Source organism: Ovis canadensis, chromosome 2, assembly GCF_042477335.2.
Source record: "Ovis canadensis isolate MfBH-ARS-UI-01 breed Bighorn chromosome 2, ARS-UI_OviCan_v2, whole genome shotgun sequence".
NCBI classification, from domain to species: Eukaryota; Metazoa; Chordata; class Mammalia; order Artiodactyla; family Bovidae; genus Ovis; species Ovis canadensis.
Genome location: NC_091246.1, coordinates 68661645 through 68688926, shown reverse-complemented (window position 1 = coordinate 68688926; position 27282 = coordinate 68661645). Strand labels below are relative to the sequence as shown.

At 43.5% G+C, this 27282-nt stretch overlaps 2 protein-coding genes across 5 annotated transcripts in view; one reads left to right on the top strand and one right to left on the bottom strand.

The window, feature by feature from the left end:
* Nucleotides 1–27282, top strand: part of PABIR1 (PP2A Aalpha (PPP2R1A) and B55A (PPP2R2A) interacting phosphatase regulator 1) — a 289879-nt gene that overhangs the window by 1121 nt on the left and 261476 nt on the right. Inside the window, exon 1 of one of the 4 annotated variants that reach the window (XM_069576382.1) lies at nucleotides 24014–24315. The exons of 1 other annotated variant lie outside the window; for it this stretch is intronic. The gene's annotated coding sequence lies outside the window, so the exon portion shown is untranslated. Of the gene's footprint in view, nucleotides 1–24013; nucleotides 24316–26575; nucleotides 26775–27282 lie in introns of those variants that run through there. 2 more of the 4 variants (XR_011254352.1, XM_069576383.1) reach the window with 2 other exon arrangements.
* On the bottom strand, nucleotides 1401–7070 carry TMEM252 (transmembrane protein 252). The gene is made up of 2 exons (XM_069576386.1): nucleotides 6686–7070; nucleotides 1401–3841 (listed from the first exon to the last, which is right to left on the bottom strand). Exons 1-2 carry the CDS (start codon nucleotides 6961–6963, stop codon nucleotides 3604–3606), a joined length of 516 nt encoding a protein of 171 aa, XP_069432487.1. The 5' UTR covers nucleotides 6964–7070; the 3' UTR covers nucleotides 1401–3603.

Genomic DNA, 27282 nt, shown 5'->3' with positions numbered 1-27282 from the left:
CTCCGCATAGGCAATAACAGGGTTAATGGCGTGGTAACTTCTGATTGGCCAGTGTGGCTCAATGTAAGGCGTGGGATTTACCCGACGACATGTCCATCACTTGTGTAGGGCGTGGGCAATTTGAAACGCACCTGTGAAAACTGGTAGGGCTACAACAGGTGCCTCCATTTCATTGGTTGATCACGCACCAGGTACTTGTGAAACACATGGGCGCTGATATTCCAGATACCAGCCTTGAAGAGCGTTCCATTCCTGAGTGGTGAAGGGTTACAGAAATCATGCACCTTTGGAAATGAACTTACTGCTAGTGTTTCAGTCTTTGGCCCTTCAACAGTTACACACAGCAAGAGATTATCCAAGGCAGCAGAGCTTAGCGGAACGCCTGCTCCACTCGCACCGGCTGGAGACTTCAACAGCCGATGGCTCCTGCGGCTGACGGCAGGCCCACTTGGTATGTGAATCAGCCTAAGTTGTCATGGAGCATTATAGAATATGTTGAAGGGCTGCGGTGTAAACCCATGTCTTTTATCGTCTTTCCATGTCTTTGAGCACCTAGTAGGTGTCTTGCAAAATGGATGAGCTGGGGAGATACCTCGCTAAAGACAGCGTGTTTCAGTAAAATCTTAAAGGATGGATAGGATTGTTGGTAAACGTGCTTGTGAGTTTTTGAGTGGAGGGGTCAAAAAGGTGCGCTTGACACCTCGGTTGTGTGAAAGATGCCCCACACTGTCCTAACTGGCCGGGTCATGCTCGTCTTTGGGGGCGGAGGTGGGCACTTTCACTTGCTACTTAGAGAGACCTGATAATGGCGAGGACACCTCTGAGCATTTCCCCTCCCCACTGACACGTGAGCCCTCTGTTCACATTGGAGAGGAGGGGACCAGCAAAGCCTGCACTTTCTCAGTCTCAGCGCCCTCCCTGCCATTCACAAAATCGTGGTTCTCAGTTCATGGTATTAATTTTATTAATTTTATCATAAACTTTAGAAGGAGAAGGGGATAGGTTGTCTACTTCTCCTGAGTGAATCCTCTGGGGAAGTGAGGGGTTGGGCAACGAATTCTTCTTAATCACAACAGGACACGTTTGTTTGATTTGCCCAGTGGGTTTTAATAGCTTCTGAAAGGCAGAATTTGTTGTGGGTAATAATCATGTTCTTGATGCTTGCTTCAGAGTGTATTTGTTTTTGTGTTTTTAAAAGGCAGTTAACACCTGTTAGTCATATGTCCTCTCAAAAAGCACTGGGCTTATTTTCTGAATCAGTAGTTGACGTTCAGTAGTTAGGTTGTTAGGCTTTGCGAGATTAACCCATCTAGATGCTGTTAGTTTCACATGGAGAATAAAACTTTGACTTATGCTCCTCTATTGATTTTTTTTTCTGATACAAAACAGCGAAAAGGGGAAACATTTAAGTACAAAATTTATTGCAGTTAAGAGATTAAGACAATTTTCTCATATAAATGAAAATTACATTTGTCTCAGTAGTATTTGGAAAAAACATCTATTACAAATTCAAATTCTGGACAAAAGCCCAGTGATAGAGCTTGTTCTAGTCAGTGAATGTGCTCAGACCCTAAGGAGAATTCCAGGATCACCGTCTCAGTAGAGGAATAGAAAGAGATGACAAGAGAGAAATTATAAATTGCCTTGCTAATAAATGACCACCTTCCTGTTGGACAACCATGAGTGACCTTCATGTCCAGTTATGCTCTTGATGTCAAGGACTCAAATCACAGATGCCCAAAGTCCTACTTTGTGTAAAGGAACCAGGATTTCCTCGTATGGCTTCCTGAGTGTCAGGACATGCTTCATCTGAGCGCTCCGCAATAACAGAAGGAGGAGGCCATAGGGTCCCCATCTCATCTCTACAACCCTAGCCTCCTCGAAAGCTCTTCATCTCTCCCTCCAGCATCCAAAGCCCTCCCGCGCCCTTCACCAAGGCTGTCTGTTATCAGAAGGAGGTATCTTTCATCATGGTATAACAATCAGATGAAAGGAAATTACAACTTGGTGAGGGCCAAGCTCCGCAGAAAAACGGAGGAGGGTTTATTTACATTTTAAAAGAGAAGCCAGCGGTTAACACTAAAGCAACTTTTGCTGCCTCTAAGGGCTTTAAGATAATGCTGCTACCCTGGGGCTCCCCTTCCTGTTAGGGCCTACTTCCTGAGGGGGAGATAAGTCTTAACTTTTCCTTGGAAGGAGGGAAGTAAGACAGGATTAGCACAACCTAGCACAGAAGTGTGAAGTAAAGTCTTCCCTGCTCTTCTATGGACCTTTCCTCACCCTCGTGGAAATAACTATGTTGTTGGAAAGGTTTAACTTCTCGAACTCTCAATTTATGCATCTTTGCAATGAGAATAACCACAGCACTTATCTCTAAAGACTATAATGAGGGCTAAATAAAAAGCATAAACAGTTGTAGTAAAGAGCGTGCCTTATAAAAGGTATTCCATAATTGTCATATATTAATCCCAGCATAAAGTCCTCACCTGACAGGGCAGGAAACTGAGGCCCAGAGAGATGAAGTTTCTTTCTCAAGCTCTAAAGCATCAGGCTGTGTATCCTCCCACCACTCTGCCACCTGCCTTGTCCTCATGTATTAAAACTTATAATAAGATCATAAGACATAGTAAAGCTGAAGAGGAAGCATTGGGCTTCAAAATAAATGTATTAAATCTAAAAGTGTCTGGATCTATGTTTTGAGACACAAAGAATTGTCTGTTAATAATTAAGGTACTACACTCTAGTCTCCTTTCTTTCAAATCCTAGAGATTTACAGGGGATTCACTGAAATACATGGGTATTTTAAAGCTTTTCAAGATTTGTGTCTTCTGTATTAATACAACCTATGGCTAGCACAAATTCTTTTTTTCCCCTGAATCCTGTGTATTGTGAATTTTTGAATATTCTCTTTATTCAACTTGAGTCTCTAGGAAATCTTCTATATATGCTTGTAAAACCATCCCATTTTTAAAATACTCATTTAAGACTTTGTGCTTGAACCATTTTGAAAGTAAGCATTGAAGTCACTTTCCTTTCAGACAGAAACAAAATATACATACTTAAAGTCATACAAAGTAACATTCATGGGTTCCAGGGGCAAATCTCTTACAATGTGTGAATTAGCGTGCCACTGGCAGTACGGTAAATGAGGATAACTATGAAACCAGCCAGCAGAACCCACAATTTAAACGATAATGACCGTTGGTGGCCAGCTTGCCTTTTCCCTTTGTGAGTATTTGTAATGCAGTCCATGAAGGTGCATGGTGTCCAAACGGCATCTCTTCCTCTGTGCTGCCGGTCAGGAGATGAGAGAAGTGTTGGGGATGAGCAGAAAGGAGCAGAGCTCTCACAAAACCTTTGCAGTCCAAAAGCTTCCCTGGGTTGGGGTGACTGCGAATCCTTTGAAATGTTTGCCTGGTGCCCCACCGTGCCCTTGCAGGCCAAGCACACATGCGGAATCGCATTGGCCTCACAGGGTCCCGCTGCGAGCTCTCCTCTGGGGTTGCTGATGTGGCTTCTCCTCCCACAGTCCCTGCCTGTGTTTATTATTAGTAGCTGCCTCCCATGAGGGTGCGTCGTGAGGGCTGGCGCACTTCCCCTGCTTCAGCACTCTTGGCTTTGCCTCTGAGCATCCTGCCACGGCCTTGCTGCTGCCACCCCGTCTGCCGCAGACTCGTCATAGGGTGGTGGGTCCTCTGGGTGGGCCCCATCCTCATCCTGAAATTCAAGGCCCATCTCTGTGTACAGAGGTGGAGGAGCACCTGAGATCTCTTGCTCTGTGTGACAGGCTTGCTTGTCAGCAGCAAGACTCTCTTCGTAAGCTGGAGGGTAAAAGCCTGGTCTGGGGGACAAAATGCCACAAACATTCGTGTGTTATTTAAGCAGGTTGTGCCAAGGAGGCGTATGTCCTCCTCTCCCAAATCACACTGTGTGAAGCTAAACTGTTAGAAAACATTGATTCTGAAACAGATGTTCTTCCTCCCTGGCATCCCAGGTTTTTTTTTTTTTTTTTCTTTAATGTGCTGCTCATCCAGCAAAACCCTCTTTATCAGCCATGGGATGTATGCCTCTATAGTCATACTTTCCCCAGTGGGTTATTCCACATTATCCCCTCTCTCTTACTCATTGGAACCAGGAAATTTCAGCAGGAGATCCTTAGCAGGGGTATGGGACAGGCCTTGACTGTGGACTGTCTCTCTAACCAGTTATTTAGTTCATTCACATCCTTGTCCCCATTCACACACATCGTCTTCTAGTCAGCTGTACTCATGGTCTCAGAGCCTCACAGCCAACAAAATAATGAATGAAAACCAGCTCCATGAAGATTCCTGAACAATATCAGATGCTTCTCTTCCCTATTACTCACATTTCAAGTATTTTCGCCCCTGCCCCATTTCCATGCACACACACAAAATACTGATTTCTCAAACTATTCCAACTGACAGCTTTATATAGATTTCAGTAGCGGCCCTTTCCATGCCAACAGGCTGATGGCTAAAGGAGCCTTTCATGCAAGAGTTGATGTACTCATCAGTAATCCTGCCCAATGTTGCTAATTGCTAAATCCTCTGGCTTCTCCATCATGAATGGGATAGAGGGTGGCACAGAAGTGGAGAAGAGTGAGGGTGAGCTTGATTGAGCTGTGTGATTATAGAGTGAACCCTTCCAGTGCCTGCAGGGAGTGTTTGTGGTGCGTAACCACAACAGAACAAGGACTGCCATTTGCAGCCACAGCTCCATTCCAAACGTTACCAGGCCCAAAGCCAAGGAACTGAAGGAGCCATCTACTGTGCAGCATAAATCTCAGCCTTCACTCAGAATAGCCAAGGCCGTGTCATGGGGCACATATGTAAAAGCGTTGAAGACACCAAGGTGAGCTGTTCCCTGGAGTGATTTGAGAGGCTCCAGGATGACTGCCGCCTGCCCCAGATCCCGTCCACTTCTCCCAGCCCCCGCCCTCCCCACACCACTTCACAGTCCCAGTGTCCTGAGTTCCACCTTTGCAGACCCCTTTGCTTTGAAGTCTCAATCTAGGTACCCCTTTCAAATGAAGATACTTCTGAGAAGTGTGACTTACCATTTACTGACCCCCTAGCCATGCTAAGTGGGCTGGGCATCTATGAGATGTACCGGAAAGAGGCAGTAAAATGAGGGTGTTGTGACACCATCGCTTAAAGTGTTTCAGTACAATAGTATGCATGTGCTTAAAAATCTAAGCTACATCTTTAAGGCAATCAGTTACTCTTATCAAGATTCACATTCTAGAGGCAATCATATAACATTTATAGCAAAGGAAAAAAGAGAAAACATCACTCTAGAAGCATCTTCTGCAGTCACTTCACCTTTAATTTCCTTTAGCAAATCCAAAGACTTTGCAGTTAGTATAATAACATTGGAAATAGATTTTGGTCATTGTAGTTAGTATCTTATTAAATATAGTATCATGTATCATAGCATCATGTCAAAAATCAATTGTCATGGCTAATCACTCATATTCAAGATACATGGAGTAGCTAAAATATTTTAGATGAAGAGGACAAAGAGTTTATGGAGTCTCGCTTCCCTGATGGCTCAGATGGTAAAGAATCTGCCTACAATGACAGAGACCTGGATTCAGACCCTGGGTCAGGAAGATCCCCTGGAGGAGGGCATGGCAATCCACTCCAGTATTCTTGCCTGGAGAATTCCGTGGACAGAGGACCCTGGCAGGCTAGAGTCCATGAGATGGCAAAGAGTCAGACACAACTGAAATGACTTAGCAAGCACGCAGGCAGCCTGTCTGTATCTGAAGAATGATGCCTGGGGTTTTATCCCTAAATGATTCTGTGTTTAGCCAAAAATTAGGAGATTTTTGGTTGTCTGATACTAATTGTAACTAAAGTTAATCAAAAATTTTTATTGTCATAAAGTATATATAACATAAAATTTACCACTTTAGCTGTTTTAAGTGCACAGTTTAATGACATTAAATACATTCACATTGTTTTATAACCATCACCATTATTCATCTTCAGAACTTTTCCACCATCCTAAACTCAAACTCAGTACTCATTAAACAGTAACTCTTCATTCCCTCCTTCCCTTGGTACCTGGGAATCACTGTTGTACATTTTGTCTATGAAATTTGACTGCTCTAGGTACCTCATATAAGTGGAATCACATAGTATTTGTTTTGGGGGCCTATTTCTGGCCAGTTTCACTTAGTATAATGTCTTTAAGGTTCATTCATGTTATAGGTGCATCAGTATTTCCTTTCTCTTCAAGGATGAATAATATTCCATCTTTTGTATGTACTGTATGTTGTTTATCCATTCATCTGCTAGATGGATATGTGGGTTGTTTCCACCTTTTCACTATCATGAAGAATGCTGCTGTGAACACTGATATACAAGTATCTGTTCAAAGCCCTGTTTTCACTTCTTTTGTCTGTATACCCAGAAGTGGAATTGCTAGATCAAATGGTGGTTCTACGTTTAACGTTTTGAGGATCCTTCATACCATTTTCCAGAGCAGCTACACTATTTTACATTGCCACTAGCAATGCACAAACATTCCAATTTCTCCACATCCCTGCTAACCCCATGGGACTTGTAAGTTGCTCCCCAGTAGATTAAAAGTCATTGACCTTTTCCAGAACTCAGCCACACCACAGCCCTCCCCAGTCCTCCGGCTTCTGAGCACATACCTGTCCACTGTGGCCAGGGGCAGGGCCCCCTGAGCACCATACTGTCTGAGCACACGGTTGAAAACCCCTTTGCTTTCACTGGCCTGGTGGTAGGTGCTCCAGAAAATTCCACTCAGAAGGATCACAAACCCCAGAGGCAGAAGCAAATAGGCCAGGGTCAAGTTCCCCTGGCAGTTGAACAGAGAGGCTGAGGAAATGAAGAAGGCCCCCAGGCAGATCATCAGGAAGCCCATCAGGAGGGCAAAGACACAGAGAACTAGACAGGTTCTGTTCTGCATCGCTGCTCCTTTGGAGCCCAGATCCCCGAGCCTGCCACTCCCCTTCTTCCCTTGCTCAGAGAGAATGCTCTCATTAGCCAGCTCACGGCTTTATATGCTCTGGGACCAACTGGCCTTTGGACAATTAAATGAAGCAGGCTCTTAGAAGCTATTCATTAACCATTGAAAATAACTCTAATATCCTTGGACGATTAACCTAAAAACACAGCATTGTGTCCTGCAGGAATGAGTGTCCTGCAGGCACAGCTCTCTTGTTCTTCTGAGCTGGATGGGACCCTAGGCTGACCCCAGTTATTTGAAAGCTCTCTCATCCTTTGATTCAAAGGTCTCTTGATCTCCAGGGCAGGTGATTCCAAATGAATGCTAGAGAAATTAGCATTCCTTGCTGAACTACTTTCTTTGTGGTTTGGCAGGTAGTCCTTTCCTAATTGCTTCTTCCTTTTTCTATCCTAAAAAGATATTTTTAAAGGCTTTTATCATATTTGTCTTGCTTCTCTCAATCTCTCTTTATTGACCTCACAACATGATGTTGGAAAAATTCCAAAAAAAAGCCCAGGGATGAATTCCCTGATTCAAAGAGGAGTGTCAGCAGGAGGGGGAAGAGAGTGCTGGCAAGGATTGTAATAGAGCTTCAGGAATGTGAGGGAATTTCTGAGGGTGGTTGTAAGTGGTAGTGATCTGGTGACTTCTGCTTTGATTCTGTGTCTTTCCCATTTTGGGGGCCCAAATGTTGAAATCCTAGGTCATTTTTATTTAATATATAGGTGTTAGATAAAATTATTTTGCTTACTGCTCACCTACCGGCCACCATACTTTGCTCACTAGAAATATTTAAACCAGATGTCACCCTTCCTCCTCTCAAAAAGGCCACTGATATTTGATAAAAGAGCATCCCCTAAACATTCGTAGCATGTTTCCACCTCCATGCAAAACAGCTACGTATAAGAAGTGCTGCCTGTTCAATCCTTACTCCGCCCCCCGCGACTATGTATCTTAGGGTTTCACAGAGTGCACTAACATATTAAAGGCTCTGAAAAGTCCTGCCTTTTTTTCTTTCATAAAATACATAGTAAATGAAATTTGTTTTGGTAGATGCTACTAAGGGACTTCCCAGGTGGCATAAGTGGTAAAGAATCTGCCTGCCAGTGCAGGAGATCTAGATTTGAACCCTGGGTTGGGAAGATCCCGTGGAGAAGGAAATGGCAACCCACTCCAGTATTTTTACCTGGAGAATCCTATGGACAGAGGAGCCTGGTGGGCTGCAGTCCATGGGGTCGCCAAGAGTCTGACATGACTGAAGTGGCTGAGCACAGCACGGATGCTACTAAAAATCGTTCCCCTCCTCTCCCCTGTACCACTGCTCTATGAAGCATTGCCTTAAAAAACCTTTCCAGAACCAGTCTTCTGATTTCTATCTAGAATTTGTTTCTTCTGTCTTGTCTGTCTTTGGTTTGGATGGTGGTGGTGGTAGGTTAATCACTAAGTCGTGTCTAGCTCTTGTGACCCCATGGACTGTAGTCCTATGCCAGATCTGGTTCAGGCTGTGATTCCTTTCTCTTTTATTTGGTGCTCTGGCATATCCCTGGGCTTCTCTGATAGCTCAGTTGATAAAGAATCCACCTGCAATGCAGGAGACCCTGGTTTGATTCCTGGGTTGGGAAGATCCGCTGGAGAAGGGATAGGCTACCCACTCCAGTATTCTTGGGTTTCCTTTGTGGTTCAGCTGGTAACGAATTCGTCTGCAATGCAGGAGACCTGGGTTCAGTCCCTGGGTTGGGAAGATCCCCTAGAGAAGAGAAAGACAACCCACTCCAGTATTCTGACCTGGAGGATAGAGTCTATGGGGTTGCAAAGAGACCTGACTGAGCAACTTTCACCTTCACTTGGCATATTCCTGCCAAAACTCCTTCCCAGGGCGACTCTGTGTCACTTTTGTCCAAACAGATTCTCTTCAGTTCCTCTTTGATATTCCTCTACTCCACTACTGCATTATTGTTATTTTCCATTACTTTCCCAATGGAAACAGTTCTTTGTGCAATGCCCTAGTGGAAGTTCCATGGATACGCTTTAGCTTCATACCTACTATCTCCTCAGCTCTACCTTCATTTGTGGGCTAGGAGAGAGAGAGAGGTTCCTGGATAAAAAATGATACACAGTCTGTCCTCATTTCACCTCCTAACCTCTATCTCTGTTAGCTTCAATCCTTATCTTCAACTAACTTTCATCTTCTGGTCTTGATTTTATCCTTATAATCTTAAAGCAACTCCTCTCTTCTTTTCCAGTTTTTTGTAATATTCAAAATTGTAATCAAATATATGTTTATTTCCCCTATCTAACATGCCAATATAGTCATTAATAGCATAGAGAATGTTGTCCACCTCTCAAGGTACAATTCTTGAGCACTTTCAGTTAAACTTACAGAGGAATTCTTAGATCCAATTGGTCTTGAGGTTGACAGATTTCTAATGTGACCTCCAAAGATCCCTCCCTCCTGGGATCCATGTCCTCTTGAGTGTGGGCTGGACATAATGACCTGACTCCAACCAAGAGAATATGGCAAAGGTGATGGGATGACCCTTCTGAGATTAGGTTACAAAAGACTGACTTCTGTCTTGCTAGCAGACTCTCTCTGTTGCCGTTGTGGCTTGCACTCTTTGAGGATGAAAGTCGCCATATTGGAGAGGGCCGTATGAGAAGGCAGCTTCTGGCTGACAATCAATGAAGAGCTGAGGCCTTGAGTTACCCCAGCCAGGGAGGACAGGAAAAAGTCCTGCCTTTGCAGGACTGCCTTTGCAGTCCTGCTTTTGCATCCTGCAAAGGGCAGGAAAGACTTGCCCAGTTGAGCAGGGAGGTGACCAGACCCTAAGCAACACTTTGATGGAGAGACCTTGAAGCCGAGGACCCAGCTAAGTCATGGCCACATTGCAGACCCACAGAAACTGTGAGATGATAAGCATGTGTTGTTTTAAGCTGCTAAGTTTGGGGGCAAGTTGTTAGGCAGCAGTAGGTAATGAACTGTAGGTAAACAGTTTGTTAGGACTGGGAAACCAGAGGAGACGATCAGTGTTAAATGATGTTCCCAGTGTGGAGCACATAGAAAGTGCCCTATCAAAGTCAGCTATAGTCACCCTCACTATGCTTGTTACCACCATCACTGCTGGAACTCCAGAGAGCTGGAAAAGACCCAGTATTTTCAACTAAAAGTTCTGCACGAGGAGCAGAGTCCCAAGAACAGGTACTAGACAGGTACGAGGTATCAGGCAGTGCCTCCGAGCTATAATCAGGTATTAGAGTAAGGAGGGATTGCCTTCTCTTTGAGAACTGCCCACCCACAGGGTTGGGCTTCTTTGTTTCAAACCAAAACCTGAGGATGATCAGACTGGGCATTATGAAAAGTCAGGCCTAGTTCTTGTGGTCACATGAATATTTGAGCAAGGACGTATTCTCTCCTCCAGTTCCAATAAAGATTAACTGGTGCCTTCTAGTTTATCTGATAGGTCCTTTCTCTCCCACATCCTTTAAAGCGGTGTCTGTCATTTCAGAGCAGTGTATTTTGTTGTGGTGGTTGGTTTTTTGCTTGTTTCGGTGAGAAACTGAAGAGGGAAGAGCAAGATTCAGGAAGGGTGGAAGGTCTTAGTTATTTTGCATAAAATTTATATAAACTAAAGAGTGAGTTCCTGGACTCAGAGTACTTGAGTTTATTGAGGATGAGGTGGAGGCCCAAGGAGAAAGTATGAGAGAATCTGCAGTATAGGAAGAGAACAGATTAGAAAAAAGACAAAAACCAACATAGAAATATGAAGTATTTCTGAGAACTGTGTGTATCCTTCATAGTACTTGAGATATACTAGTTAAGGATTTATGTTGAAGCTATTTGTGCATGTTATGTTTATTATTATAATTAAATATATACATTATTAAATAATTGCTTATTTTAGATATTCTGCCTCAGTTCTGAACTGCACACATCATTGTTCTATGAGCATCTCCTTGGATGCCTCAAAAGTGACCGTGGCTAACTAAAACCAGTGATTCGTAGTTTTAAACAATCCTAACTGCTGTGGTTTCGCTCTTCTCTGGGCTCTGGTCGGCCCTCTTTCCCCATAATCACTCACAGTGGAAACATTTTTGAAAAGCGAAAAATGAAAGTAGATGTGTTGCTTCTATGATAATGAAGTGGCACAGAGACTGAGAGAAAGCCTCCTGGTCTGCGTCAGCCTCGAAGGGGTGGACAGCCCAGCAGAAGAACAGTTGTGATGATAGGAAAAAAAAGCAGGCCAAATCCTCCGAGCTGGGAAAAAATGAAGCAAATCCAATAAAGAGTCCAGCACCAGAAACATCACCTGAAAGAGTCAGCTTCAGGAGACCCGTGGGCCTCTGGCTGGGCTTTCATGGGCTCAGCCCTGTCTTCTGGGCCTGCCTTCACTCCCTGGGCCTCTTTCCTGTGCTTGCCCACCTTGCCACCTACCCAGCACTGAGTGCGAGAGGAAGGGGCCGGTGATACTCCTTTTAAGGCAGAGAAACTACAGGGCAAGAGATGTATGACTCACCTAAGTTCATATAGTGAGCATGGGATTGATGAGAAAATGCATATTCCAGGAAGGGCATGGACAGAGACCCACCCTCTATAAACAAACGTTCTGGGACCCAGTGGAAGCCAAGACCCGTCACCCATCCTGATTCCCACGCCCTCCACAAGAGATTCACCTACACAGTGATGTCTTCCTTCTAAGCTAGTTTATTTATCATTATCATTCATTAAAATTCACCAATTAGCAGCAGTGCCTGACCTGAGAGCAGGCAGTGCTGGGTTATTTGGTGCCAGCCAAACTAGTTTAAAACATAATCACACTTTCAACACTCTGTTCCTTTGAGCTGACCCACCAGCGCTGTTCTGAACATCGAGTCCAGCCGAGTTCCAAGTGCTGTCCTCCCTTCTACGTCAGAGCTCCGGAAACCTCACCCTTCTTTCAAACTCTCCCGTGTAAGAGGCCTTAGAACTTCAAACAGCCCTCTGCATTCCAGTCTTCATTTCCTGGACACATGGGTCAGCACCCTTCCCTTGAAAGCAGGCAAAGCATGTTGCCCTGGCTGCAAGTGGACGCGGACTTTGGAAGGAAGCTAATGGTGTGTAGAAGTTTTTGTACAGGAGGAGCACGGGGCCAAGGGCTGGGGCAGAGTGGCCAGATTTCCTAAGGTCACTTGGGTTTAGGAAGTGAAGTTCCATGGCTGGTTAGGAAGGTGAGTTGTCTGTGTGGCGAGCGATGTCACCCGGTCTGGTTTCACGGTGGTGCTTACTGAGTGATTTCTGGATTAGCCTTTCACACTTGTGGGTTCACTGGGCACTGGCCACTTCCTCCTCCTGCTCCTTGTTTTCTTTGCTTTTGATCATTTCCCCCCACCTCACTCTTTCCCCCCTCACTCACTCAGGAAGATTTAAATGAAGGCATTAAAGGTTGGCAGAAGACAAACTGCAGCAAATGGGTGGCATTGTAGGGTAAGGAGATATGAGACCAGCACACGAGACTCAGACTCCCTCTGGAATGAACCGAGTGAATCTCCAGGGCAGAGGACCCTGAGCAATGCCAGAATAGGGTGAGGCCCAGGAGGCACTCGACCAGAGTATTCAACTTCTGAGGCCACCAGAAAACTTAGTCATCAAGATAAATCAAAATTTCAAACGTTTTTAAAAAAATCAAATTAGCAAATATGGCTTATGGGCTGCTCCCTCTGTAAGTAAAGGTTTGGTGAGGAAATCAGGTTCTGTCTGCGGATCAAACAAGACAAATTCTGTCCTAAATAGAGATTAACTTTAATCCAGAAACAAGCCAGAAGAGATTTCATTTCATTATGGATCCTTGGAAAACTGAACGGGGACCATATTTCTGTGGCCAGTTTGGATGGGAGCAGAAACCTCCAGCCAGGGTAGCTTTGACTGCGTAAATTATACCAGTTAGTGTGACGGCCAGTGACTTGTACATATGAAGTGGGTTCTGTGTCCCACCTCATGAAATTTTCTTTAATACTGATGTTCTATTTCCCACCTCCCTCATTTATAATACTCTTGGATAACTTAAATGATAGTGTAATTATATGATCCTCAAAGATTTGATAAGAACACACCCATAAAACCACTAGTTCTAAGATATTTTTTCCCCTTTTTTATATCTTGTAGTTTTCTTTTAATTGAATGTCAGTTGTTGTATATACGACAGTAGAGACTAAGAGAAGTAACATTTATACTGTACCTCAAAATGGAACTCCTCCTTCTGTGCTCCCCTATCAGTGGAATGGATCAACTGAGTCTAGTCAAGATGTGAGCTGAGTTTGGACTCCATCGTCGCTATGGTTCCCTTCAGCACGCTGCTGCTGCTGCTGCTAAGTCGCTTCAGTCGTGTCTGACTCTATGCAACCCCATAGACGGCAGCCCACCAGGCTCCCCAGTCCCTGGGATTCTCCAGGCAAGAACACTGGAGTGGGTTGCCATTTCCTTCTCCAATGCATGAAAGTGAAAAGTGAAAGCGAAGTCGCTCAGTCGTGTCCAACTCTTCGCGACCCCATGGACTGCAGCCTACCAGGCTCCTCCGTCAATGGGATTTTCCAGGCAAGAGTACTCCAGTGGGGTGCCATTGCCTTCTCCCCTTCAGCACACTGCTGCTGCTGCTGCTAAGTCACTTCAGTCATGTCCGACTCTGTGTGACCCCATAGACGGCAGCCCACCAGGCTCCCCTGTCCATGGGATTTTCCAGGCAAGAGTACTAGAGTGGGGTGCCATCGCCTTTTCCCCTTCAGCGCACGACTATTCTCCAATTCTTCTTGTGTTAACTGGTGCTTGGATTGAGGGTTGGGTTGCTTGAGGGCTTTTGTTTTTTCAGTGTTCCTCCTCTGCTCTCAACTGTAGAGCTTCACTGTGTGCCCTCAAGGAGTCTTCACACCCGCCCATTCCTTCAGCACTAGGGTACTGTTGCCTGTGACTTTTGCTTGCTAGCTGGATGCTGGGGCCAGAGGCTTTCTCTGTTATCCTGTCCACCTTAGTCTTAGGTCGGCTCTGTGGTCCTGGGTCTTGGGGGCGAAGGCTTTTGCAGTGGTCCCACCCTTTCTTCAATATGGTATGTGTGTGCTCAGTCGTGTCTGACTCTTTGTGACCCCATGGACTGTAGCCCACCAGGCTCTTTTGTCCATGGGATTCTCCAGGCAAGAATACTGGAGTGGGTTGTTATGCCCTCCTCCAAGGGATCTTCCCGACTCAAAGATTAAACCCATGTCTCGTGTGTCTCCAACGTTAGTCTCCTCTCAAGTTCTGGCCTCAGGATGGTTTCCTGACCCTCCTCTAGAGGTAGAGGGTTTTTTCTTTGCAGTGACCCCAGCTACATGGGGTCACCTCTGTTCTGGTGGGGGTGGGGTGGGGCAGGGGATGGTTGCTGCCCTTCTCTCTCTAAGCTGCTGTTTAACAAAATTTAGGTGGCATTTTGACATTCTTGCTGCAGCTTGGTGATGGTCCACAGAAAAGAACCTAGAAAAGTAGGTGAGAACTCCCTTTGCACCTGCACCTCCCAGTGGTTCTGTTCTCTCAAGTTAGCCCACATTTGACATTAAACAGTTCACTAAAAACGGTAACTGGATTCTCTATACTGGCTTATGTGACACTCCACATCTCTTCTTCCTGGGCTCTGTCACAGGTTAGCCAGACTTCATGCCCAGCTTCCCTTGGGGGTTCCCGCCCTTCCTTTGATTTCATGCTCTTTCCCCTCTAACCTCAGCTCTTCAATGGATTCAAGAAAAGTTATTATTTGCAGGTTTTCAGACATTTTCTTGGCGGGAGAGGGACAACGAAGGTTTTCCCAACTATCTACATTCTAGGCAGAAGCAGAACATTTTCGGCACAATGTTTTCAAGTGGGTCGATTGGGATTACACTTTCAAACTTTCATAGGGATTAGTATAGAGCTATCTCCTTTTCTTGAATCAATTTTTATAACGTACACTTTCCTAGGAAGCACACTGACCCCATGGACTGTATCCCACCAGACTCCTCTGTCCATGGGATTCTCTAGGAAAGAGTACTGGAGTGGGTAGCTATGCCCCCTCCAGGGGACCTTCCCCATACCACAGGCAGATTCTTTACCATCTGAGCCACGAGGGAAGCCCAATACATATATAGTTTAAAGTTGCCTCACTCATAATCTTACAGTCTCCTCTGGCTCTGTAGGCATGTCACTGTTCCAGTCCTTGACCATTGCTGTTCGTGTCTTTGCGCTTCTTCCTTGATGAGACAAGTCAAAGCCGTTTTACTAGTCTCTTTTCAAAGCTACTTAGTCACACACTGATCTTTTCCAAGAGCCGACACATTTGGTTTTAGGTCTTTTCCAAAAGGACTCTGTTTTGCTTTGTAAGTTATTTTTTTCTTTTTACAATTTTTATTGGAGTATAGTTGCTTTGTTTTGTAGGTTTTATATGTCACAATTTTCTGCTCTTATCAAAAGCTCTTTATTGTACTTTAAAAGCATTCTTTGTCATTCTTTTATCTGCAGTGAATTGGGCCTTTACTTTTTTATTGTTCATCTGAGTTTTATATTTCATCAGTTGCTGCTCTTTAGAATATGCTCTGTAGTCTACTTTTAATGGTTGTTTTTGTCATCTTTTTGTAGTGTCTTCCATCAAATGCTTAGATGATTCATTTACCATCTTTATTGCTTTCTAATCAGTATAATTAGGGCTATATATTTTCTCTTGTGTGTCACTTTGGCCTTAGTCCCACAAGTTTTCACATACCACGATCATATTGTCCATCATTTCCAAATAACAAGTAATTTAATCTAACATAAAAATGAGCAAAATATGTAAACATATAAATGATAAAGAAGTGAAAAATATAACTTAAATAATGAAAAAAATGTTCAACCTTACTTATAATAAGAAAAAGTAAAATATAATTTCTCACCTATTTGGTAAGTCTCGAAGTTTGACAACACATTCTGTTGATAAGGCTTTGGAAAAGACATTCTCATATGTTACTGGTGGAAACACAAAATCTAACAAAATTACGTTTGTATTTTTCTTCTGACCCAGAAATCACGCTTCTGGAAATTCATTCCAAAGATACTCTGGCAAAAACTCAAAAGTTTAAATGCATGGATCTGCTCATTACAACAGTACTGTTTGTAATTACCTAAGACTGGAACCACCCCATTGCCTACGAATAATGGTTAGGTAAAAAATACAGTATACTAACACATATATATGGAATTTAGGAAGATGGCAATGACGACCCTGTATGCAAGACAGGGAAAGAGACACAGATGTGTATAACGGACTTTTGGACTCAGAGGGAGAGGGAGAGGGTGGGATGATTTGGGAGAATGGCATTCTAACATGTATACTATCATGTAAGAATTGAATCGCCAGTCTATGTCTGACGCAGGATACAGCATGCTTGGGGCTGGTGCATGGGGATGACCCAGAGAGATGTTATGGGGAGGGAGGTGGGAGGGGGATTCATGTTTGGGAACGCATGTAAGAATTAAAAGATTTTAAAATTTAAAAAATAAAAAACTATAAAAAATAAAAAAAAAAAACGAAGGTACATCCACATGACATGATGTTATACAATTATAAAGGAATGAGTAATATCTTCATGTTATTATAGAATGTTATCCAGGATATTTTAATAAGATAAAGTCAAAGTAACAGAGTTTAGAGGATAAAAAGATAGTCAAAGGAAACAGTAGAGTTTAGGGTATAAAAAAAGGAGCGGTTGATACCATGATGATAGATACATGCTATTATAAATTTGTCTAAACCCGTAGTATGTACAACACCAAGACTGAATCCAAATATAAACTATGGGCTGTAGATGATAGTAATCTATCACTATAGGTTCAGTAGTTGTGAGGTCTGATAATGCAGGAGGCTCTGCTTGTGAGGGCAGCAAGGGACATATATGGGAAATCTCTGCTCTTCCCTTCAATCTCGTTGTGAACCTAAAATTGTTGTAAAAAATAAAGTCTATTAAATAAAGTCACTTTTAGAAAAGAATGGGATAAAACTATATATGCATAAATGCCTATATATTTTAAAAAAGAAACAAAGTATCAAACAAAATTAATTTTTAAAAATGTTTACCTTTAGGCAGAGGGAGGTAACAGCGTGGGAGGGATAAGATTGGAAGATAGACTGAATGTGCCTTTTAAAAACAGTTTTGAAGGTTTCCAAGTGGCTCAGTGGCTCAGAATCTGCCTGCAGTACAGGAGACACAGGTTCAGTCCCTGAGCCAGGAAGATCCCCTGGCAAAAGAAATGGCAATCCACTCCAGTATTCTTGCCTGGAAAATCCCATGGAGAGAGCTACAGTCCATGGGGTTACTCAGAGTCTGACATGACTTAGCAACTAAACAACAACAACCAGCAGAAAATCAATCTAGTCCCACATATTCACATCTGACGTTATTTACAGGAAGATCATACACATTTAAAACATTAGTAGGAAATTCACTTCTGGAAGTGCTAACAACTTTCTAAGCAATATAAGTCATCAAGAATAAAAGCAGGTTTGGCTTCATAAAAACGTAAAACATCTGCACGTTTGGAAAACACCTTAAACAGACTATTCATGCAAATTAATGAAAGATATTGAGAAAAAAATATAGTTTTGACATTGGAACTATCTACATGTTTTACATAATTAAAATTAAAACTAAAAGACAGGGAAATCCCCAAATAATTATTTCAACTAGCCCAAGATGGGACAACCTGAAACCGAAAGTTTCAAAAACTGAAATGAATTGAAACAAATAAATTACATAAAAACCCTTGAGTTAATGTTTCTTCAGCTCTGAAAAATAATCTTCTCTGACTTTGAATGCCCTTCCATCTACTGCCTTTGTTCCTTCCATTACAAAACTCTCTAGACAGATGTAGTAGCTTCTGGAAATCCTTTATATCTTTGTCCTGTTTTGAAAGAGTTCCTCAGCTGAATGTTGCAGCTCATTAAAATAATATTCATCTGTGCCCACGGCTGGCCAGGCCACTCCAGATGGCTGTTTTCTTGCCCTCCGTACATCCCCTGCCTGACCAGTGCCTGTTTCACCTACCCCCTACTCATAGGACTGAACAGCCTACTTGCCCCAGGCCCCAGCTGATGGTTGTTCTTATCAAAGAGGCAGTGAGGGGTGGCCCCTCTGCTGGTCTCCTTGGTAACTAATGAGCCCACCTGACATTAGCCCCCTATCTTCGATGATTTCTAGCTCTGCCCTGGAGTGAAGAAGTTCTCCATATCCTACCAACCCTCAGCCGCAGACGGTGAGGTGCTGCTCCAGGACTTTGCTGCAGAAAAGTGAGTGCCCCCATCCGTTAATCAATGTCTCTGTTTCGGACTCCAGGCTCTTTCTTAAAGCCTTGAAGCTGGGCAAGTATAGGCCTTGTAGGCCTTCCAGGTGCAGCCCAACAGCTCGTTTGGATATTCAGCCCAATTTTAAGTATACTGATTGTACTTTCAATAAACCAGAAGTCTGATTATTTCTCTCACCAGCCTCCTTTTCTATTTTATGGCTTCAGTAATCATTATAGTGAATGAAAGTTCTTAAGAGCCAGCTTCTAGGGTGTGCAGGGTAGAATATTGCCTCTGTACAGGTAGATTATCCTGCTGTGGGAGGTGGCTCTCCTCAGCAGCTGAGGTCCGGGAACCTCTTTTATCGGAAGCATCTTGTGGTTTCTTGTTGCCTCTTTCTCCTCCAGTTCTGGTTGTGTGAATATAGTCATCAAGTTCCTCCCTATTTCTCCGTCCAGAATCAGCTCTTCTGATGGGAGACCACCCAGGTTCACTGGTTGAAGCAGCTGTTGAGGATTTTTTAAAGAATTGATAATTTATTTACGGCTGCACTAGGTCCTTGTTGCTCCATGCAGGCTTTTCCTAGTTGCGGCAAGCAGGGGCTAACTCTTTGTCTCAGTGTGTGGGTTTCTCATTGCAGTGGCCTCTCGGTGTGGAACACAGGCTCTGCGACGCGTGCTTCAGTAGTTGTGGCACTCTGACTTAGTTATCCCATGGCATGTGGAATCTTCCCAGACCAGGGATTGAACCTGTGTCACCTACTCTGACAGGTGGACTTTTAACTGCTGGCCCACCAGGGGAGCTGAATTGCTGAGGTTGTAACAGAGGAGCAGATACGTTATTGCCAGAACTTCAGTATATGAAGGGCATGGCAGATTGTGATAAGCCCATCAGTTCATAATACCATCTTTTAATATATTGACCAGATAATTGACAAAGCCCCTCCCTACCCTGTACTGTTAACCCTGAACTTGAAGTTCCTTTAGAAGGTTAGTGTACAAAACAGCTGGTATCTTAGCAGGGTTCTTCTGCTGGCTTTTGAACCGCTCCACCCCGCCTCCGCTTTTATTGTTCTTTCAGTCCAATTCTTCATTCTCTTTTCCAGGGTATCTTCATATTTTCTGATCTTTGTAACTTTTCTTGATTGGCATTTCAGTGGAATTTAGCGGGGGAAGGAAAAGCATACAGATGTGTTCAGCCTGTCAGTTTGATCCTCATATTTTTTCTGAGTGTATGAAGATGTGAGTGGATATTATTTACAAAATTAGAGTCACTCTACTTATGTAATTTTATATTTTGCTTTTTTTCCCACTAGAACAACAACACACATTGAAAATGTTATTCTGAATGAATGAGCTTTCATAGTTCATCATACTGGAGTATACACACTAACTTTCTTCTGTTTCTTTGCCACTAAATCATAAGGTCCTTGAGGAAAGAGAAAAGTGTCAGCTTTTCAGATCCTTCAGACTAAATGAAATATCTGGCATGTAGCAATTCATCAGCATTCCTGATTCAATCTGATTTTTTTTTTTTAATAGTTGAACAGGTAAGAACAAAGGGTAGCAGTTAGAGAGGGAACACAGAGAGGGAGGTTAATTTGGGAACAGAGAACGCTGAATAGTGTGCTCCTGTGTTGTATTTGACTTCCCCTCTCCTCCATTTTTGTACTCTTACAGAAGTTGATCTTTGTGCAGCCACTATGGAAAATAGTATGGCTATTTCTCAGAAAATTAAAAATAGAACAACCATATCCAGCTATTCCATTTCTGGGAATATATCCTAAGGGAAAAAACCCACTAATTTGAAAAAAATACATGCATTCCTGAGCTCACTGTGGCATTGATTACTATAGCCAAGATATGCAAACAACCTAAGTGGCCACTGGTGGATGAATGAATTTAAAAAATGTGATATATACACACAGACGGTGGACTATTACTCAGTCATAAAAAGGGAAAAGGAAAAAAGAAGGAAATCTTGCCATTTGTGACAACATGAATGGAACCTGAGGGTATTATGCCAAGTGAAATAAGTCAGGCAGGGAAAGATAAATACTGTGTGATATCGCTTGTATGTGACTCTAAAAAAAGAAACAAAACCAACACCCAGATAGAGAACAGATTGGTAGTTATCAGAGGGGAAGTTGGGGGGGGGGTGTAAAATGGTGAGGGGGTCTCTTCTATAGTGATGAATGGCGACTAGACTTACGTGTTGATCACTTTGTAATGTATACAACCCTTGGATTATTATGTTGTACTCCTGATACTAACATAATGTTATATACCAATTTTACCTCCAAAAAAAAAAAAAAAAGTTGATCCTTTTAGTTGGTTTGGGAAATATAGAAGAGATTTTCCTCCCTCTGACTAAAACCCAGAAACAAGAACCTATCTCTAAAGAACAATGTTTCTTTCAGCACTTATCAAACAGGTATAAAATGCTTCAGAGGGGATGTGTTTCTAAGTTACTGGTGCAGTAAGAAGTATAAAGATGGTGTTGATCTACCCAAGTTGCTATTCACTGCCTCAGAAGGTTGAGTCATTTTCTGTTTACGTTGAGACTGAAGTCATGCCCCCCTCACAGCCAGGAGTGTAATCAAGTTGTGAAAATGCCATGGCAGGACCTGTAAACTCTCCTGGGATTGTGACATTCAGATTGTTAGAAATCTTTACTGAAGCATATTGGGAAGAATAGTTCACTATACTTGAGAAAATTAAACCAAGAAGGCATATGACAACATATTCAGAAGTTTTATCATCAAACTCAGAATTATTTTTTTGAATTTTATAAGTATAATTGGGAGCCTCAAAAGCTGATGATTCTCATTTTCATCCAGAGTTTTTTAATTTCACCTCTCTTTCCCTTTTTTCAGTGCATCTATTTATTTAATATGAGTCACTGGTGTCTAGCAAGCACGTAAAGTTGAATCACTTATTAAAATGTTCCTCTCTGAATGAGAAGTTATATTTATACATAAATTATCATCTTTTCACATATCATAGTTTCATAGATTTTTACAGATCAATAGGGACCCAAATTTATTTTTTGAAAGTTGAATGAAAGAAGGTTGCTGGGAACAACTTGCTCCTGATGAATGGAAGGGTAGCAGTGAATACCTTGGTGGGATTTTCTAATTAGTTGGTTTGGCTACCTCAGGTCTTAGTTGTGGCATGTGGAATCTTTAGTTGTGGCATGCGGGATCTAGTTCCGTAATCAGGGGTTGAGTCTCGGCCCCCTGCACGGGGAGCACAGAGTCTTAGCCACTAGATCACCAGGGAAGTCCCAGTATCTTGGTTTAAACTGAAATATGTAGTTTCTCACGTCCCACGGTCCAATGTGGAAAACACACCTAAATTGTGATAACGCTTTGCTGAGTACCACCATGTACCAGGTACCACTCATTTACCATTTCTGATGCCTGCAACAGCACCCCGAGGTAAATATGTAAGCTCTCACTGAGGTCAGAGAATGCTGAGTTCTGAGAGCATCAGTGGCCAAGCTCATTCACAGCTCATTTACAGCCAGTTTGCAGACCCTAATGCGCTCTACATCCTACACTCCTCACAATGCCTCTCCTGACAGTTGAGTTTGAGCCTGGTGATTTTACTTGATCTACAGTTGATATAATTACTGATTACTGCTTCTAATGGATTTTGCAAAAGTTCTAGACTCACAGTACTGCCATTTACAAGTGTATCAGTCAGGATGGGCTAGGCTTTACTTTGTAGCAACCTCCAGAGCTCAGTGACTTTAAATAAGAAAAGTTTATTTCTTGTTCACTCACTATGGTCATCATAGATCAGCTGAGGCTCTGTTATAAGCTGACATTATCCCAGAGGAGTGAGGAACTATTCTCCAGAGCATGAACAGCCACAGTAGCCAAGAAGAAAGATGACCTAAAGGGTCTTGCATTGGGGATTTAGTTTTGGCCCAGGTTGTCACACATCACTTTACTTACACTCATTGGTGGTAATTGGCCACATGTCCCCACAACCTTAAGGGACCGAGCACCGAGAACCTGCTGTAGGTCCAGAAGACTCAAATAGCCAGAAATATTTGCTGAGTGGCAATAACTCTCGCCAGGCATGCACCTAGTTGCTGGGGGAACACAAAGAGTAAGCCATAGTCTTTGCTCTTAGAAAACTTACTGTGAGACATGCTAACAAGCAATCATAAGGCAAAGGAAAGTTAAGTGCCACACTAGTATAAGCATCTCATTGGAAGATCACGGAGGAACAAATTACTAATTTTAAATGGCAAGGGTACAGAAGCCTTTGCAGAGAAGACTACAGATGAGCTTTATAAGCTTGAAGGTATTTCAAAGCATTGAAGGACATTTTTTAGGGAGAAAGGCATTCCAACTAAGGGAACTGCATGAAAGTGTTTGGCATGTTCAGGCAAAGATGGGTAGACCAACAGGATAGGAGAGGCAGGTAGGCGAGATAAGCAAGGAAATAAAGACTGGAAAAGGCATTTTTGCACAAACCATGGAAGTGTAAATGCCACATAAGGAAATAGTGCGTTTATATTGGGGTTGTTACATTTTATCAGAACTATATCAGAGATGTTGTCTCAAATAAAGGAGCATCTTGGCATGTTTACCATTCTTAGAAGGACATGTTTTCATGCCAGTTAGAATAAAATAAGATTGTCAGAGCAGAAGGCCCAGTACATAACAGGTAGTCAATAAATATGAATGAATGAATAGGAAGAAAGTTGAGGAAGACATTTTATGTTAAACTTTTGACAGTTTGTCAAATTCTGAGTCCCACACCTGATTTTTTTTTTTTTAGGAAGTAAGGGAGAAGGCGATGGCACCCCACTCCAGTATTCTTGCTGGGAAAATCCCATGGACAGAGGAGCCTGGTGGGCTACAGTCCATGGGGTCGCTAAGAGTCAGACACGACTGAGGGACTTCATTTTCACTTTTCACTTTCATGCATTGGAGAAGGAAATGGTAACCCACTCTAGTGTCTTGCCTGGAGAATCCCAGGGACAGGAGAGCCTGGTGGGCTGCCATCTATGGGGTTGCACAGAGTCAGACACGACTGAAGTGACTTAGCAGCAGCAGCAAGAAAGCAAGAATAAAAATTCCTAAGTTGTTGGGGTGAAGCCTCCTCAGTCATCCAATTTTCCGTGTTTAATTACTTACTCCTCTTTCTTCCTTCCCTCAGCCAGCAAATGTTAATCTTTTACCACTTCCTCTTAGGTTCAGTTCTCCAATTCTTTAACAAAATTTGTTCTTCTCTGAAATTTTTTTTTAGGTCCTCTCTGTATCTCTTAAAGTTTCAGAGCCTGAAACACTGGACAAAACTTGCTAAATGAGAGCCTGTCCCAATACTTGAGATTATTTGCTGGAGCTTCAGGGCAAAGATTACCTCATGCTCCCTGCAGAGCCTGCAGTAAAAAGAGACTATACTAAAAAATATTTTTTTATTTTAAAAAGGAAACGGAAACCCCTCAATTCTGCCTAGGGCTGTGAAAGAAGACTGAACTTTCTGGCAGCCAAGTTATCAGCCTTGGCTAGGATTTCACACCTTGTCAGAACAGGATGATCTAAAGGAACAGTATTAAAGTGGTGGGCGGAGCACAGCTGGAAGCTTGCTGTGTTTATTCTAAAACCTTGCTCTGCCTCCTTATGCGGAGAGTGAAAAGAGGCCCTGCTAGAATAAATGAAGCAACGCCTTGCAAAGCATGTGTGGCCCTCTGAGATTTGTGACAGCAAATAAGTGAGGGAAGAAATGGACAAAGAGCAGAGCAGGGGGAGGCAACGTGGCAGATACCACGGGCGTCCTCGGTGTTGAGGCCTATGCTTCTCAAACTGCAAGTCCATGTAATCCCGCGAGGAGCCTGAGAACCTGCATGTTCTGATTCAGCAGATCTGGGGTGGGGCTCGAAATTCTGCAGCTCTAGCAAGTTCCTGCATGATGCTGATGTTGCTGGTTCCTGGACCCCTCTTTAAGCAGCAGAGGCTAGGTGACTGCTTTCCCTAATGGCCAGGTGTTTACAATACCTTGTGCTCAGGGTGAGTAACCCCTGCTTGGTTCCATGGGATGGATATATCAAGCAGCTGAAGCCAATTGTGATAATTCTACTCCTGTAAGCAGTGACTGGCTTGGGCCTAGTGGTGTGATGAATCTTGGCCAGTGAGATAAAAGGGAAGTCTTGTAGATGCTTTTGGGAAGGGCTACTTGGTCTAATAAAGAGACCCAAGGTTGAGACTTGGCACTTTCTGGCTTTGGATATTACAGTAATGTTGTGGTCTTTGAAGCTGCTGTGTTCAACTTCCAAGTGGAAGGAGAAGCCTCGCTGACCGCTTTGGATCTGCCTTCTTTGTAGGTACCAACCTTCTCTAGTTGAGCCCTAACCCATGGATTTCCTCATGGTTCTATTTTGGACCCTCTTTTCTTCCCATCATGTGTTCTCTAAATTAGACTTTTCAAACTGTGGCTAGTAACTCACTGTCGGACCATTAAATCGACATAGACGTTTTGACCAGCATGGGGGAAAGAACAGACAGCCACTGAACATAACACATAGCAAAGGTAAGAATTGTTCAGGGGAACTGCATGTGTGTGTATGATGTAAAATGCATTTCTTATTTTAGTTCCTCATCAAAAAAGTGCAAGGACCAAAAGTATACATGATCTCATTTATTTCTATGACCCTCAAACCTCTATCTTTACTTGTCTATCTGTATCAGTTCCAAGCCCATATCTTCAACTTTCTGCTTGACTTGTCCACTCAGAAAACACAGAGCAATTCAGTCAAAGCTCAGCTCTCCATCATCAGTTTCAGGCCTCCGTCATCCTCACCCCACTGCCAGCTCTTGCTCCTGTGTTTCTTCCATCAGGAACAGACACGGCCATCTACCCACCTGGACAAACTGGAATCCTGGGAGTCATTCTTGGCCCTTCACACTCTGTATTCTCGGTCTCTAAGTTTTATTTTATTCCTATGTACTTTTGTTTTTATTTCTTTATTTATTTTTAATTGAAGGATAATTGCTTTATAGCTTTCGTCCCTGTTCTTTACATGCTACCATCCTGGTGCAATTTACTATCATCTCCCTCCTGGACAAGAGCATTTGCCTCCTTCCTCTCCACAACATCTCCTACACTTTCTAATCCATTCCTCACTCTGCAGACGGAGTGATCTATTTACCATGTCACTTTCCTACTCAAATTGAAGGGTAAAGCCACAAGTCAGTCTAGCTTTTAAGTAGCTCCTTAACTGGTCCCTAACCAACTGCTCCATCTGGCCCTCATCGCTTCCCATGTGGCACTGCTCTCTGCATTTCATAGGTACCATACTGTCTGATGTTTGGGTCTCCAGAGATGCTTTTCTCTCCAGGAGCTCTCGTCTCCTCTTATCTCCTATTGTATCCAACCCTCCCTCATTTGCTGACATCTCAGAAGGCTGTCACCTCCTTAGGAAGGCCTGCCTTGCTTGGCTCCCGAGTAAGATTCAGTCCTTCCAACATGACACATAGCACAACTGTAATTATTTCCTTGTTCTAAGGTCTGTATTCCCCATGAAACTCTAAGCTCCATCAAGTTTTGCCTCTATGCTTTTGACTCACAGTGCCATGCCCAGGATTTGGTGTACAGAAGTGGCTCAATCATTCCTTTTTGAGTGGACTGAAGCAACTGTGTTTAAGACATTTCTTTTAAGTAATTTCCATGGTCAATTGCAATGTTGCATCCTCAGAAAAACACCTGATTGCCTGAAAGTGCAACACTGCCTTGTGATGTGTTCTGGGAGGTTTGGACTTCTTTAATATTCCAAAGAAGGGCTATCAGGGCTATCAACTCCAACTGGACTTCATCTAACAGAAGCATGTTCACCCGGATTCCAATTCTGCTGCTCGTTTGATATTAAGTTGCTGGCTACTCAGATGCCTATAGTGGCTCATCCTACTCTGACCTCTCTGTCTAAGGATCAGAACACATTCAGAGATGTGACTTAGCGACAGCTGAAGTAGCCTGGTCCCCTCTACCTCCTACTTGCCTATCATTTGTCTGTCTCTTCTGCTCCCCTGCCAACCTCAGGCCTACGGAGAGGAGCCAGCAAGACCACTGACTCCTGATAACAGAGGCCTCGCTCGTTTCACCCTTCCTGCCCTTCGACATGGTGCACGTCACGGTGTCCCGAGGGGATACTACAGCAATTCCTTTGGCCTCTCTTTGGAGTTGAAAATTAAAATGAGTTTTCTCCGGTGACTTTAAGTAATATAGTTAAATATTACAGCGTGGTTGACCCCTGCCTCCCCACTTCTCTCCTTTGACGTGATTCTGACCAGCCTGCTGATCAGACGGACATGGGTGAGCTACAGAAGGGGGTTAGCAGGGAAAGGGACGTGTTATACTTTAATAAAAACAACAAAAGAAGCCATTTCGTGTTCCCAGGAAAGCTATCATGGGCCAGGCCTGGAGGTGCACGTACTGGGTTCTGAAGAAACCACGAAGGCCACACCTTGCTCAGGTACATTCTCCCTCCTGCACCAAGCAGTGCAGAGGATGGTGGAAGTGAGCCTCCTTCCTGCTGCGGGTGAAAAGCCTGCACGGCGGTGGGGCCTCTGCTGGCATCGCCATCACCTGAAGCCCCAGCGCTGTCCCATAGGGAGGAACCTCGGACCTGCTGCTACCTTTGCAAGCTGCTGCCCAGATGCAAATGCAGAGTAGTCATTGGCTCCCCTACGAGGCCACAGGGAGACCTCTGTGGTGGAGCAAGTTCAAGCTGCATTGAGATAATGTCCCTAGCAGTGCTTCCCTGTTCGGTGCACTCGAGACGGAAAAGGCCGAGGTGGCCGCTGTGTCTTCTTGGCTTTGGGGAGTGGTGTCTGCCATGGCTCCCAGAGAAGCTCCAGGGAAGTCTTAATGACCATTTTGCTTCTGGGGACTGTTCACCTCATCTCCACTCTATATTGTACATGGACTCTCCCAATTACTGTCTCTCTCTTTACTTTGCCCTCTTTCCAGTGGGATGCGTC

Bases quoted from the DNA above. Each gene is read 5' to 3' on its own strand.
- TMEM252 (XM_069576386.1), bottom strand. From the start codon at position 6,963: ATGCAGAACAGAACCTGTCTAGTTCTCTGTGTCTTTGCCCTCCTGATG. The intron at 3,842-6,685 runs GTATGTGCTCAG...TTTGTCCCCCAG, and splicing joins CCCCTGGCCACAGTGGACAG to ACCAGGCTTTTACCCTCCAG.